A 12,945-nucleotide genomic window follows, 5' to 3' on the forward strand; every position below is an offset into this window, starting at 1 on the left:
CGTGTTATAATCTCATTCGTCTAGTTGAATTTCTCCGGATAATGTAATCTAAAGTAGATCGAGTGATCCATTTTAATTCGGTGGATCCCAACATGTTGATCATTAATTAATAAATTCTTTAGTGATGTTTAATTAACAACTTTTTAATTATATCTTAATTAATATTTCATTAAAATAAGGATTCAGGTCGTTACATCATCTTTGCCTCACAAAGATTTTGTCCCCGAAATCAGAATTGAAGTACAAATACAACTAAATAAAATAAAACGTACGAGTACAGTGATACAACTCAAAACAAATGCGGATATTTTGAGAGCATACGACTCTATAACACCCAAGTCATCTTTTTAGTATCTTGGCGTTGCCTTTGCACTAGAACAAGTGGATTTATCTTGTTTATGAGCTTTTTCTCTTTATTACCCAAAGATTAAGCGTGGTTGCTCAATATAAGTCAATTCTCCTTCAAGTTGAACATCCGTCGGATCAAGAACGTGAGATTCATATACTACATTCCTTCATAGCAACGATACATGAAAGACACTATGAATGCTAGACATATATGATAGTAAAGCAAATCGATATGCCAAATTTCTAACACATTCCAAGATCTCGAAAGAAACAATGAATCTTGCGGCTAATTTTTCCTTAAGTTCAAATCTCATCACCCCGTGGAATGATGAAACTTTAAGGAAAACTTTTTTCTCCTGGCTGAAACTGTAGGGGTCGACACTTGGTATTTGCCTAACTCGTTTGACTATCTTTTGCAGTTTTAATTTTCTTCTTGATCAATTCTATTTGGTCAATCACTTGTTGCACTAATTCAGATCTTTGCACTCGTCGTTCTCATATTTTGTCTCAAAACAACGGAGTACGATCGAACGAAATCATTCCGATACTGCTATGGTAGCTATTGTTATGTACAAACTCCACAAGCGACAGATAATCATGTCATATTGGTCCAAAATTCATAGAACAAGTATGTAACATGTCCTCTAGTTTCTGAATAATCCTATCAGACTGACCATCATTCTATGAGTGATAGGTAGTACTCAGACTCAATCTCAATGTGCTGACTTTGTCGGTCAGTCTACAACTACCCAAATGATATCACAATTATTTGAAGACAATGGCAAGTCGATGATGAAAAAATCCATCGTCACATGCTCCCACTTCCATTCAGTGATAAGAAGATTCTGAAGTAATTCTCATGGTCCTCGATGTTCAGCTTTCACTTGCTGACAAACCAAACACTTGGCTACAAATCGATAAAAATTTCTCTTCGTACCTTTTCACCAAAACCTGATCTTTAAATCCTTATATATTTTCACGCTTCTAGGGTGGATACTCAATTTACTCCTATGAGTTTGAGATAAAATCTCGTATCTTAAATCAGAATCCTCTGGAACTTCGATTGTCTCTGACAGACACAAGGTTCTATCTTTTTGAAACGCAAATCCAGAAATGTTGTCTTCGTTATCTAACCTTGCTAACTTTTTTATCTTCAGGTCAAAAAACTGAGTTTCTCTGATTCTGGCATACACACCCATTCAAATAAGTTTACTCGTCTGAATCTAGACAATACTAGTTTATTGAAATCAGTATCAAGCAAGATCCAGAATTTATAAATATGCTTCAAAGTTCTTCCCAATTATCATAAAATATATATTTAAGGCATTAGGATTATACTTGCATCCGTCGTCAGCCCGCTGATGACGTTTCGCCTTGTGTGTCCTGATTCATTGACCTTTACTTGAGTCCACAATGTCTCCGAAGTTTCCCGACATTAACTTCCCTAGAAACTAACTAAAAAATCTAAGGTATATGATTAGAACTTGAGAGAGAGCAGTTGAGGGAAAGTTGCGTAGGAAACAAATGAAATCAGCTTCCATTTATAAACTGCATCCAGACTCGTTCAGAAGATCTGAACTCAATCTTATCTACCACGTGTTATAATCTTATTCGTCTAGTTGGATTTCTCGGAATAATGTAATCTAAAGTAGATTGAGGGATCCCTTTAATTCGGTGGATCAAAATGTTGATCATCAATTAATCAATTCCTTAACTAAGTAATTAATTAACAACTATCTCATCATGTCTTAATTAATATTTTATTCAGATAAGGGTTCAAGTATTACAAATTACATGCATATTGATAGAGCTCGAACTTACATTTTTTTTATGGAAGTTAGAATTTGGAGACCCATATTTCTTACAATAAGATCTTAATGATTTAAATTTCTCCAATTATTCAATATTATTTTCCACCACTGAGCATTGAGTTTGCATTAGCTGTCTCGAGCAGTAGTACATGTGATCCAATTTTATTTTTTTTTTAAATTATATATTAATTTTGAATGAGACAAACAACTAGAAGTACAGAAAAGATGACCGAAATGCAAACTCATATATGCAAACTTCATATATTTTTCATTTGAATTTTGTATTATATGTGTTTTTTCATATCATAAATTGAAATATTATGACAAAACCACTTTCCCTAATTTTGTACAATTTTAAGTACAAGAATATAATTATTTTTGAAATGTTATAACAGATGGATAAATCAACAGATCTTAAAAAATCGAATTTTTTACTCATCCCAATAAAAATTTAATATTTGAAAATGTTTTTCTTTTAAATGTATCTTGTATTAATATTTAATTTCATTATTTTATTGTAACATGTAATTAAAATATCTATTCTAGTATGTTAAAGTTAAGGACATTATAGTAACCATCTGGAAAGGACACAAATTTTTTCTTTTTACTTTACCCTTATATGATATTAATATTACACTTTTGTTTTTTGTTTTAAATTTCAACACACACTTTTATTTTTTATTTTTTATTTCAACATTTCAAATATCAATTTAGTCCCTAATTTGTCAAATTTCACTTTAGTTCATCCACAATGATAAAAAAAACTGTACACACATGCATCGCGTACGGATGTGTAACTAATATTTATACTTTCGGGTTACCTTAGAATGCGTAAATATTATTCAAAAATATTAATTTGAAATCATAAAGGCGGGAAACACGCTGCCCCAAATATCCTCTCTCTTGCTTTGAAATTGAGTCACTCTCAATTGTCTTCTCTCTCTCATCTTTTTCTTATTGTTTCCTTTTTAATCATTATTACACAAATCCCGACTTTCCTTCTCTTCCAATCCGCGATTCATTATCCATTTCCACTTGCATTGCAAGCTCGAGATTCAGTTTTGTTGCATTTCTCCTTTCGCTTGAGGTTAATTGGACTCAAATTCAGGTAATTTTTTGTTTCTACGAATTCAGGTTAGTTCACAGGTGCTCTTTTTTTTTTCTTTTTCTTTTTCGCAACATTTTGTTGTAGATTACTTGGTTTTGTTGATTAGCTACCGTGATTTCATCCCGATTCGTGATTCGGATTCCGATTCACATTTTCTGAGTTCCTTTTTCGTTCAACAGGCTTCTAATCTCAGCTATTTTTTCCCTGATCAGATCATTGATGCTCAGATTTTAGAAGTTTTTTTGTAATTTTTTTTTGTGCTATACATGATTTTGTTTCTTAGTTATGTTATCTGTCCGGATTTGTGTTCTCTTGCTTTCATTCAACATGTACGGAGAAGGCATGCTCGAATCAGGGAATTTGGATTTTGTTGGGTTGATTGTGAGTTTATTGCATATTTACTTAGACATCTTAGCCATTCACTGAGGAAACGACGGAGAAATGGGTGAGTGCTAGTTTGTTTCTGTTTCCCGTTAACATTTTCGATGCCTCAATATTAAAGTAAGCATGGAAATAATTTTTTTCTTGTCAATTTCTTATTATTTTTATATTTTAATTTAAAATAATATTGTAACGATTTCTTACATATTTGATATCTACACTAACTATTATATTTTCTTAAAAGGAAACTGATCATACGTTTTATTTTCCCAAAATTCTTTCCCCCAAAACCTCCAAACAAGCTCTTCATTTATTTGCCACTTATATTTTGCTAGGATTTTTTTTCAACCCTGGTCGATTATTTTTTTTTAAAAATGTCTGCTTTAAGTTTATTAATAATTGACCAGGTTTATTTCCCAAATTTATCCGTTTTGTGAGATGCTGTATTTTTGTGCTAAAAGTTTCAAACACGGTTCTTTCATTCACATATCCTGATTCAGACAGGGTAGATATGGCAAATGAGGTGAAGTCAGATTTGCCAAGGTGGAATTGCAATATTTGCCTGGAGAATTCTGTTTGGCTTGCTGAAAATGTTCACGGTACGCATACAACCAAAGCTTTCATCATCTTTTTAATTTTCATTCATCCAGAGATGGGTTTTTTCCCAACATCTGACTGGGGTAGGACATACCATGCAATCCCTGGGATCTTTAAAGGGTCAATTGATTAATTTGATAAATGATCATTTTAAGTACTAATTTTGTTTTATATGAACGAGCTACAATATCGTCATACTACAACAAAAAAAATTCTTCGCCCCGTTCAGAAAAAAAATGTTCTAGAGCAATAATGGAAATGACTCAAAATTATAACTCATAAGACAGATTCTAAACAGCTTCATTGTTGCAGTTGTAGATCAGAGGGTCAGCGAAATGCTATTGTTGACAGAACATGATGAAGATCATTCCTCGGAGATACCTGACAATCTGTTGAAGCAGCCTGAGTTAATTGCTCATATCAAGGAAATCTCACTCAGGCACCATTTGCTTGCTGACCGCTATGCAAATTTAACTGAAATATGGCATGACCACGACCAGTCTGGTTCCCATCAATGTGTCTCTTTGATTACACCAGTTAAGGATCAGGAAATGCAAAAATTTGAAGGCCAAGGTGTTGACTCTGATTTGTCTCTAAGCTCCGGTGGTGGAATTTCTGATGTATCTCCAATTGACGGCTCTGAATCTTCATTATTGTCATCTGATTCTGATTCAGAATCGTTTAACTCATCTCCTAATGAAATCTCGAGTTCCCTTCCTTCTGGCAAAATGATGAAACATAAATCTGTGAACATGGAAGACGACCTTTCGGAGATGGCCATTGTAGTTAAGACCCAGCAGGAATATGCAGCAAGCAGCAAAGAAGTCAGAGAACGCCCAGAAAATGAAATGCTACTGAAGCAAATCTTGGAGTATGAACAAGAGGTAAAGGTCTCCAACCAAAAACTTCTATTGTTAGAAGAAGAAATTGTCAAATTGAAGAGTGAATTGCAGAAGAACGAATCAGTCACTGCCATGATGGGTAGTTTGGAAGCTGAGCTCCTGTCAGCTAAGAATCAGATTAAGTTGTACGAGGCTCAAAGTGAAATGGAAAACACAAAGGCTTTAAAACTTCAAAGGGATATAACTGAATTGGAAGCCAAGTTCGAGTCAAAGAAAATGCAAGTGATGGACTTGCAGGATGAGGTAACAGAGTATGCAGAAGAGTTATTAGAACGTGATCTTGAGATACAGAAACTTAATGCGGAACTGCAAAACACATTTGGAAATTTCGCTATTGAGAAATCCAAACTAGAGTCTCGAATTTCTCAAATGTCGGAACTCCTGACCTTCCATGATGCAAAAACCGAAGAGTTGCAGATGCAATGTATATCGTTATTAGAAGAGATCAAGAAATGCGAAGCTGAGGTAATAGAGAAGGAAAAATTGCAAGAAGAACAGGAAATCAATAGGCAAGTTGATACGGAGCGTGTGAAAGCTGAGCTTTTTAAGAAAAATTTATTCATACACACATTGGAGAAAGATCTCGATGGGTTGAAACTGAAATACGACATGCTTATGTCCGATAAAGATGGGGTCAATGCCAAGTTACATGCACTAAATGCGGACCTAAGTTCTCGCAACAATGAAATTGTACTCTTGGAGTCCAATGTGCATCGCCTCCAATATGAGAACACGAGGCTATATGCGGATTCTGAAACAGCAAAAATGCTGAACACAGAACTTGAATCAAGAATCGAGGAGTTACAGAAAGAGGTGGGACAGCAGAGAATCTTGATCACAGATGGAGCCGAGGAGAAAAGGGAGGCTATTAGGCAGCTGTGCTTTGCAATAGAGCACTATAGATGCGGGTATAAAGAACTTGCAAGTGTGTTAATCAGGATCAGGACGCCTACAGTTTGAAATCTCCCCCATGAAGTTGAAAAGATCTAAGCCTCAGATAAGCTTCATGCCTGAATGTTCATTTGTTTTGTCATTCTACTATGTTTTTACTTGTGAAATCTTGTGTTGAAATTTACTTATGCCCCCTACTTTGAATGTTAACGCTGCCATTGCTTATGCTTTCCATAGTTTTGTGAATTAAGGCATGGACAAAGACGTGGAAATATTTATATATTAAGCTTTCTTGCGTTGGGTTTTGATTCTTTAAGCGGTTCAATTTCGATGCATTGTCCTTGCCTTACCTGGGACCAAACAGGAATTTTGCAGCTTATGGAGGATTCTTAATTAGTTACAGTTGGTTCCCCAACGCTAACAATTTCCCATCAAAAATATAATTACATCCAGCTTTCGTTAGATTAGAAAGATATCGACGTTTGGAGATCAAATGATTTTTACCATCTCTGTTTCTCACACATGTTTATGTAACGTCGTTCAAAACAAACATGTCATTTGCACCCGGAAACATATTTTGCACATTCATTTTTTTCTTCCTTTTCTAATAATAAGCAAGAATTAAGGTTCTTAGCACATGGTAAAATGAAATCACAAAATAATGACACCACCACGAAATTTACACAAGTTGACATTTGGGACCGACAGATGCCATGATATAATGCAATGCAAAATCAAAGGATAGTTATTTAGTGATAGTTTTCTATCAACGCTTGTGTTCGACAAACCTCGAAAGCCCTAGAGAGGAGTAGACAGGACTGATTGATTCTACCACCCAATTTACAAATAATTTCGATTTTTAAACAATGGCCAAACGTGAAGGAAGAAATGGGCAGGGCAAATTCAGAGCAATTTACTTTTACTCTAATATTAGATCAAGAGTCTCCAAGGGTAGATTTCTTGACTTCTGGTTTACCATGTATCCCACTTATGTTAAACCCTTGTCACATATCCTATCATAATTTTGAAAGCTTGTGGCATGATCGGTGTCTTACACACGTGCCAAAAACACGCGATATAATAACACTACAAATATAACGATGGATGACAGTAATAAAATAAAACACATATATTATATTTTTCGTTAAGCTTTTCTTTTCCATGTATGTGTACAATCTGCATTTTTTAATCTATATCTCCCAGGTTCTGCCTGTATGCTCTTCAAGGATGAGAGTCCAGGGTTCAGGGGTGTTGAACTATATTATACTGTAGATCATCATCAATCATCCACATATTGCATCTTTGAGCAAATATTGAAGTAGCCAATAAAATAGGCCTCACTGGTATATGCTTCTGCGTTTTGGATTTGAAACAATGGTGATCCTCTGATCCCGTAACATGTTCATATTGGGAGCTAGTAGTCGTGTGTACCGATCAAAATAAAGAAGCTGCTTCATGAGAAGTGCAAATTCTCGGGGAAATCTCAGCCCATATGATTCACTAACTCTAACCTATTGCATACAGAAGTAAAATACATCGAGGATTCATATAGTTTCATTAGTAATGAGAGAAAATATGTGAAACATGAAGACAAGACTTTTCAACTACTTGGTTACAGTAAAAAAATCAAAAATTTATACCCGTAAAAATCTGAAAACTATTTTCCTTATTTTTTGTGATTCTAATCCAATTTCAATGAAAATCAACCAGAAGCTCCGTCTAAATTTAAGCAAACTGGGAGAATGAGGAGATGCTTTTTAACTGTTATGTTCCTCGTGTTCTTTCCTTTTTCGAGTAATTACAGTGGTTGCACTTGATTTAAGGGAAAAAAAGGGTAAAATAAAGTAACTCAGTTTTTTAACCAAGCACTAAAAACATCGAAAAAGCCAGAAAACTTGCAATATAATCTTTGCATCATTTACTTTATTTTCTGTGGAACTAAAAAGAGACTAAATTTCATTTTCTGTTGAATCTGTCACTTTTTGATTCTATGGAAAATAGCGGTTTAATTGTATATCAAAAATATTGGGAAATTAAGACAAACCAATAACCCTTGCCCTCATTTTGCTATATTTTCTGTGGGATCAATTGGAGCATAAGTCTCTAAATTAAGCAAGCAAGCAAGCATCCAAGCAAGCAAGCATCCAAGCAAGCAAGCAAGAATTCACATAAAAGAAAAGACTTACCACATCAAGAAACAGCGCATTCATTTGTCTGTCATCAACAAGAAGCTTGGCAGAAACAGCTGTTGAATTTCTGTTTGGTTCTCTGGCCGTAGCAACAACAATCTCTGTATCCAAATCCTGAACAAATACTTGCCACATTGCATGAGTTGAAATTATTAGAAATTTCATCATTCAACGACGACTAGAAAAAATGAAACCTTATGAGTTTAGCATTATTTTGTGGGTGCAGTCATTAAGCTTGTATGTTAAATTAATAAGGTCAAAAGTCTTCAAAGTAACAAATAATTAGGAGATCGGTAGGGAATCAACTATGATGCTCTTTTAAAACAGAAAAATAAATAAGGAAATAATGATTGAGGGAATCTAAAGCAAATTGTAATAGATTTTACATAAAAATGTTGTTACAATATAAATTTCTTGCCTGTATAGAAGAAAATATAACTGCCAAATCTCTTGCAAAGGCCTTTGAATCTACATCTTTGTTCGTAGCACCCATCTGGATCAATGAAGACGCCATGGCACCATATTCTTCAGTTGCTATTGATGCCAGAAATACTTCCATGGCAGCCCATGTTTTCGGGGAAATCCGCCCAACAATTCCTGTCTCATTGTAAATATCGCTATTGATTTACATTGGAAAGCATCGAGTCACTGCAAGTGGCATTTCTAGAAGTTAAATGGAACTTTGCACAGAAAGTAATGACGCAGACAAGTAAACAAATTCTTAATCAACGGAAAATACAAATTTGAATTCTTAAAATGGTCAAAATGGTAGTTGGAGCTGCTACAGTAGGTTCCACAAACTATTGAATTCTGTATTTTCTAGTGAAGTCTACGTGCAAACCTAGCGGATTCCACAAGAGGAACAATGCTACACAAACTACAAAAGTAAAGTCAAGAATCAAATTCTTATGGCTTACGTATGATCATCCATCATGAGAAATATAAAGAAACAGAAAAAGAAGAAAGTAATCATACCAAAGTCTAGAAAGCCAATGCGGCCATCGCGCAGGACCCATAAATTGCCTGCATGTACATCCGCATGAAATGTTTCACAGGCAAGCAAGCTACCAAACCTATGAAATTGTATGCATAAACAAATATTTCAGTTACTATACTGTATAAATTTTGAGAAAAAATTCAAGTCATGACATGAATCCTACCACACATTCAAGGCCGTTATGAGACAAATCTCTGGATCTGACACAAGTGAGCTTATGGAATTCAAATCTGTGAGAGGGACACCATAGAGCCTCTCCATTGTGAGAACCCGTCTACTAGTATACTGCTGGTACACTTTTGGAGCCGTAGCTTGCCTAGTCAGTCCCATAGCTTCTAGATATTTCCTAAAAGATTCAATATTTGCAGCTTCCTTCTTAAAGTCGACTTCATCAAGCATCGACTCCCTTATATCTTTGACAATAGCAACCTATCATTCAAGCTTATGCATCACATGAAAAATTTAGGCAAATTTAAGGAAAAAGTTTGCAAGAATAAAAGAATTTCGGGAAAACGGGAAGAAAATATGACGGCACTTGTATGTTAAATATTCAGAAGTATCTCTCATCACCACACTTAACCTAATCTTCCAGAGACACGTGCTTGATTCACTGAAAGCCATAATCCCTCAAGATTTGTAGTAAAGGGATGAAAGAAACATAATTGTTCAGATGATAAGAGTTCAAATCTGATAAGTATGTAGTACGAGGAGACCCAGTCAGACATTCTAATAATTAAGGTTGTCATTAGAGCCATTGAAAGATCCATCAAGTATAAACTGGAGATACTCGTGCTTGAAGGAAAATATATAAAACCATCCAACGAGCAAGCACCTAAACATACCAGAGATGCTCGGCTCAGGTCAGGACTCAAGAATTCCAAGATGCGAGCAAAAACATACACAAAGTTCAAATCTGCCACAAGGACATCCTCTATTCCTGGCTTTAGCACCTTTATCACTACATCCTCTCCGGTGTTTCTTATCCTAGCACCATGAACCTGAAAATCAAAATATACTTCTCAAGGCATTACTTCGATACATCTAAGCAAAAAAACACCATATTTTCCAACTACTGCAGACAAGGAAGACACATAAGTGAAACATAGAGTTACAAACCTGTGCTATGGAAGCAGATGCAATAGGGGTGGGATCAACATACTCGAAGACAGCATCAATGGGTTTGCCCAATTCCTCACGCAAAATCACTTGAATCTCTTGAAAAGGAACCGGAGGTGCTCTGTCAAAGCAGTATTGGAACTCCTGGACATATTCTGGTGGAAACACCGTAGGTGCAGATGCTATAAACTGATAATATATCGAAACAGGTGAAAGTGACTTAATTTTTTGATGCAATTTAAATTCACGAAACTAGAGAAACTGAAAGCATATACAGTAGATAATGAAAATCTGATCATGACTTCGCAGCTTCATATCCTATTAGACACACACAAACACGGAGGGAGGAAAGACATTATGACAAGGCTACTTTTTATTTACCTGACCCAATTTAATATATGTTGCTCCCATGCGTTCAAATAATTTCCTCAGATAAAGGGGTGATAATAATCCAAACTGCAACTCAGTCTGTAATCCAGTGGAAGTGTTCGCTATCTGAAAAGTATCAAGCACAGCTTCTTGGGTTAAAAGTACATGATATAATTGCTAAAGGTTCATTGTCACAGCCACATTAACTGATGCATGCACGGATTCCAAACAAGCTTGATACATCTAGGTAATTGAATCCAGCATAGAAAAAGAATTTTCATAACTACCATAATAAATTGTCTGGTAACTTCTAGCACAGAAATCATAATAGGGTGAACCCAGGTAGATCCAAATGGAATCACATACAATCATGCAACAAACACTTCAGCTAATCCTTGAAATGATCAAGTATCAATTCCGACATAGATTCATCACAACCATAGTACAGAATGAGTCAGATAACTTCCAATACTCATAATGAATATGTAATATGTATCACAGTAAAAACTGAAGTATCAGTACCTTTGATGCATCAGCCAGCCACTCACTACTCACACCAATCACTGCTTGTATACCTTGAGCTAGCCTGAGAGCTCCGCGAGGCCCCGTATTTATGGATGTCTGTACTATATCCTCCACGAGTTTTGGTAACTTTTCAATGCGGTCTGTGGCAAGACGGAACCATACGAGCTCCGTTATATTAAAACACTGCAAAAGTATTGTCCAGTCTTCTAAAAACTCTAGACTCAAGCTGCCAATACATCTAGCATAACATTAACTAAAAAAATCCAATCAATAAACGTAATCACACACTTATAACTCATTTGACAAGTTAGGAATAAGAAATGCAACATAACCCATTCAAAACTAAATGCACGACCACTGTTTCAACTCCAAACTCCTTATGGTTCGAGATTTTGTTCGAGCCATATCTGAATAAAGTCCAACAACATCACCCCTCCAAAATAATCATTCCAATAGCGTATTCCCTTTAATCACTACATATCACGGAAATTACCTTGAAGACGAGAGGTAAATGCATCCTGCGACGAATGCGAATATCGAGCAATGAGAATCAATTTTTTAGGGCAACATTTAAGCTTTCTCGTCGGGTTACCTGATATGAATACAGATACGGGCAACTGTAACCAAATAAAAAATCGAAATCGGCAAACAATCAGTTCAGATTCCTAGACTTAAAGCTCCAAAAAAAACACACACAAACACACAGTATAGCTTGACCTGAGAATTTTGAAACAGAGGCAAGCCGCCGTGTGCCACGCCTCTGAAAACCGTAAACGCCGCCATTTTCCTTTTCTATTTATCAGTTCAATTCAGGTTCGGAGGAAGCCGAAATTTGTTCGCAGGATTCTATTCTACTCTACTGTGTCTCACATATTTTGAACTGAAAACAATGTCGGACGTTACTTGCCACCCACATTGGGGAAAATATCTGGCCCGGTAAGAGTGGGGATCCGCGGGGACACGTGTAACGTGCAGCGCCGTATCAAGTCCGGCAAATATTTGGGCAATAAAAAAAATTCACTAGAAATCAAATTGGTATTAATAAAACAGAAAAACTACCCGAGGAGGTTCGTGAATGAAATAAAATGCTCGTTTCATAAAATTTATTCATTAAATTATATTATAAGAATTTTTTGTTTAATAAAATAGATTTATTATTTGACATGATTCATATAAAAAATTATTTTTTACGTCTAAACTATTATTATTTATTATATTAATTTATGAGATCAATCAATCTCATAATATAGACAATTGAAACCGTGTTACAGATGATTTATTTTAAATAAAATTATTTTATTATATATGATATAAAAATTCATGTGAGACACTTTGTGAGTAAATTTTACGAGAAAATAAGGAGAAATAAGTTAATTTTTAGAAATTTTGTAATACGTTAGCTAATTAACTTATTATTAAGATAATCTTAGAAATGCCCTCATTTATTGAAATTGATGAAAAATTTAAATAATATTTTTTATGAGAAAATTGCGAATAAATATAAACACTAGGATAAAACGAAGTGCATCAATGCCGGTGACGGCCCTGGCATCTATAGCACCGCCGGAGGCCGCAAGAATCTCTCCAAGACACCAACTCCTCAGCTTCCATTATCTGAATATTGCCAGGTTTAATCTCGAACTCCGAACCGCTGTAGTCTATATATATAGAATCATATGTTTGTGTGTTCATGCGACAATTACATTTGTGA

At 35.2% G+C, this 12,945-nt stretch overlaps 3 protein-coding genes across 7 annotated transcripts in view; 1 reads left to right on the plus strand and 2 right to left on the minus strand.

Annotated features, from left to right (window-relative positions):
* The window catches only part of LOC142525218 (small ribosomal subunit protein eS27y), an 89,069-nt gene that overhangs the window by 38,011 nt on the left and 38,113 nt on the right, over positions 1-12,945 (minus strand). The gene's annotated exons all lie outside the window — the stretch shown is intronic.
* LOC142525097 (protein NETWORKED 4A) lies at positions 3,082-6,349 on the plus strand. Of its 4 annotated transcripts, none has more exons than XM_075629266.1 (4): positions 3,082-3,267; positions 3,605-3,712; positions 4,149-4,247; positions 4,558-6,349. In XM_075629266.1, the coding sequence occupies exons 2-4, from the start codon at positions 3,709-3,711 to the stop codon at positions 6,105-6,107; spliced, it is 1,653 nt and encodes a 550-aa protein (XP_075485381.1). In that variant the 5' UTR covers positions 3,082-3,267; positions 3,605-3,708; the 3' UTR covers positions 6,108-6,349. The 4 variants fall into 4 exon arrangements, with proteins under 4 accessions (XP_075485381.1, XP_075485382.1, XP_075485384.1 ...); XM_075629267.1 differs by having other exon boundaries at positions 3,608-3,712; XM_075629269.1 differs by lacking the exon at positions 3,605-3,712 and having other exon boundaries at positions 3,083-3,267.
* LOC142524312 (putative aarF domain-containing protein kinase At5g05200, chloroplastic) lies at positions 7,144-12,147 on the minus strand. 2 transcript variants are annotated; one of them, XM_075628235.1, is made up of 11 exons: positions 11,952-12,147; positions 11,728-11,851; positions 11,232-11,374; positions 10,722-10,835; positions 10,341-10,529; positions 10,067-10,222; positions 9,388-9,653; positions 9,203-9,300; positions 8,646-8,824; positions 8,225-8,341; positions 7,144-7,549 (listed from the first exon to the last, which is right to left on the minus strand). In XM_075628235.1, the coding sequence occupies exons 1-11, from the start codon at positions 12,015-12,017 to the stop codon at positions 7,376-7,378; spliced, it is 1,626 nt and encodes a 541-aa protein (XP_075484350.1). In that variant the 5' UTR covers positions 12,018-12,147; the 3' UTR covers positions 7,144-7,375. The 2 variants fall into 2 exon arrangements, with proteins under 2 accessions (XP_075484350.1, XP_075484351.1); XM_075628236.1 differs by having other exon boundaries at positions 11,232-11,417.

This window comes from Primulina tabacum, chromosome 14, assembly GCF_025594145.1.
Source record: "Primulina tabacum isolate GXHZ01 chromosome 14, ASM2559414v2, whole genome shotgun sequence".
Lineage (NCBI taxonomy): Eukaryota > Viridiplantae > Streptophyta > Magnoliopsida > Lamiales > Gesneriaceae > Primulina > Primulina tabacum.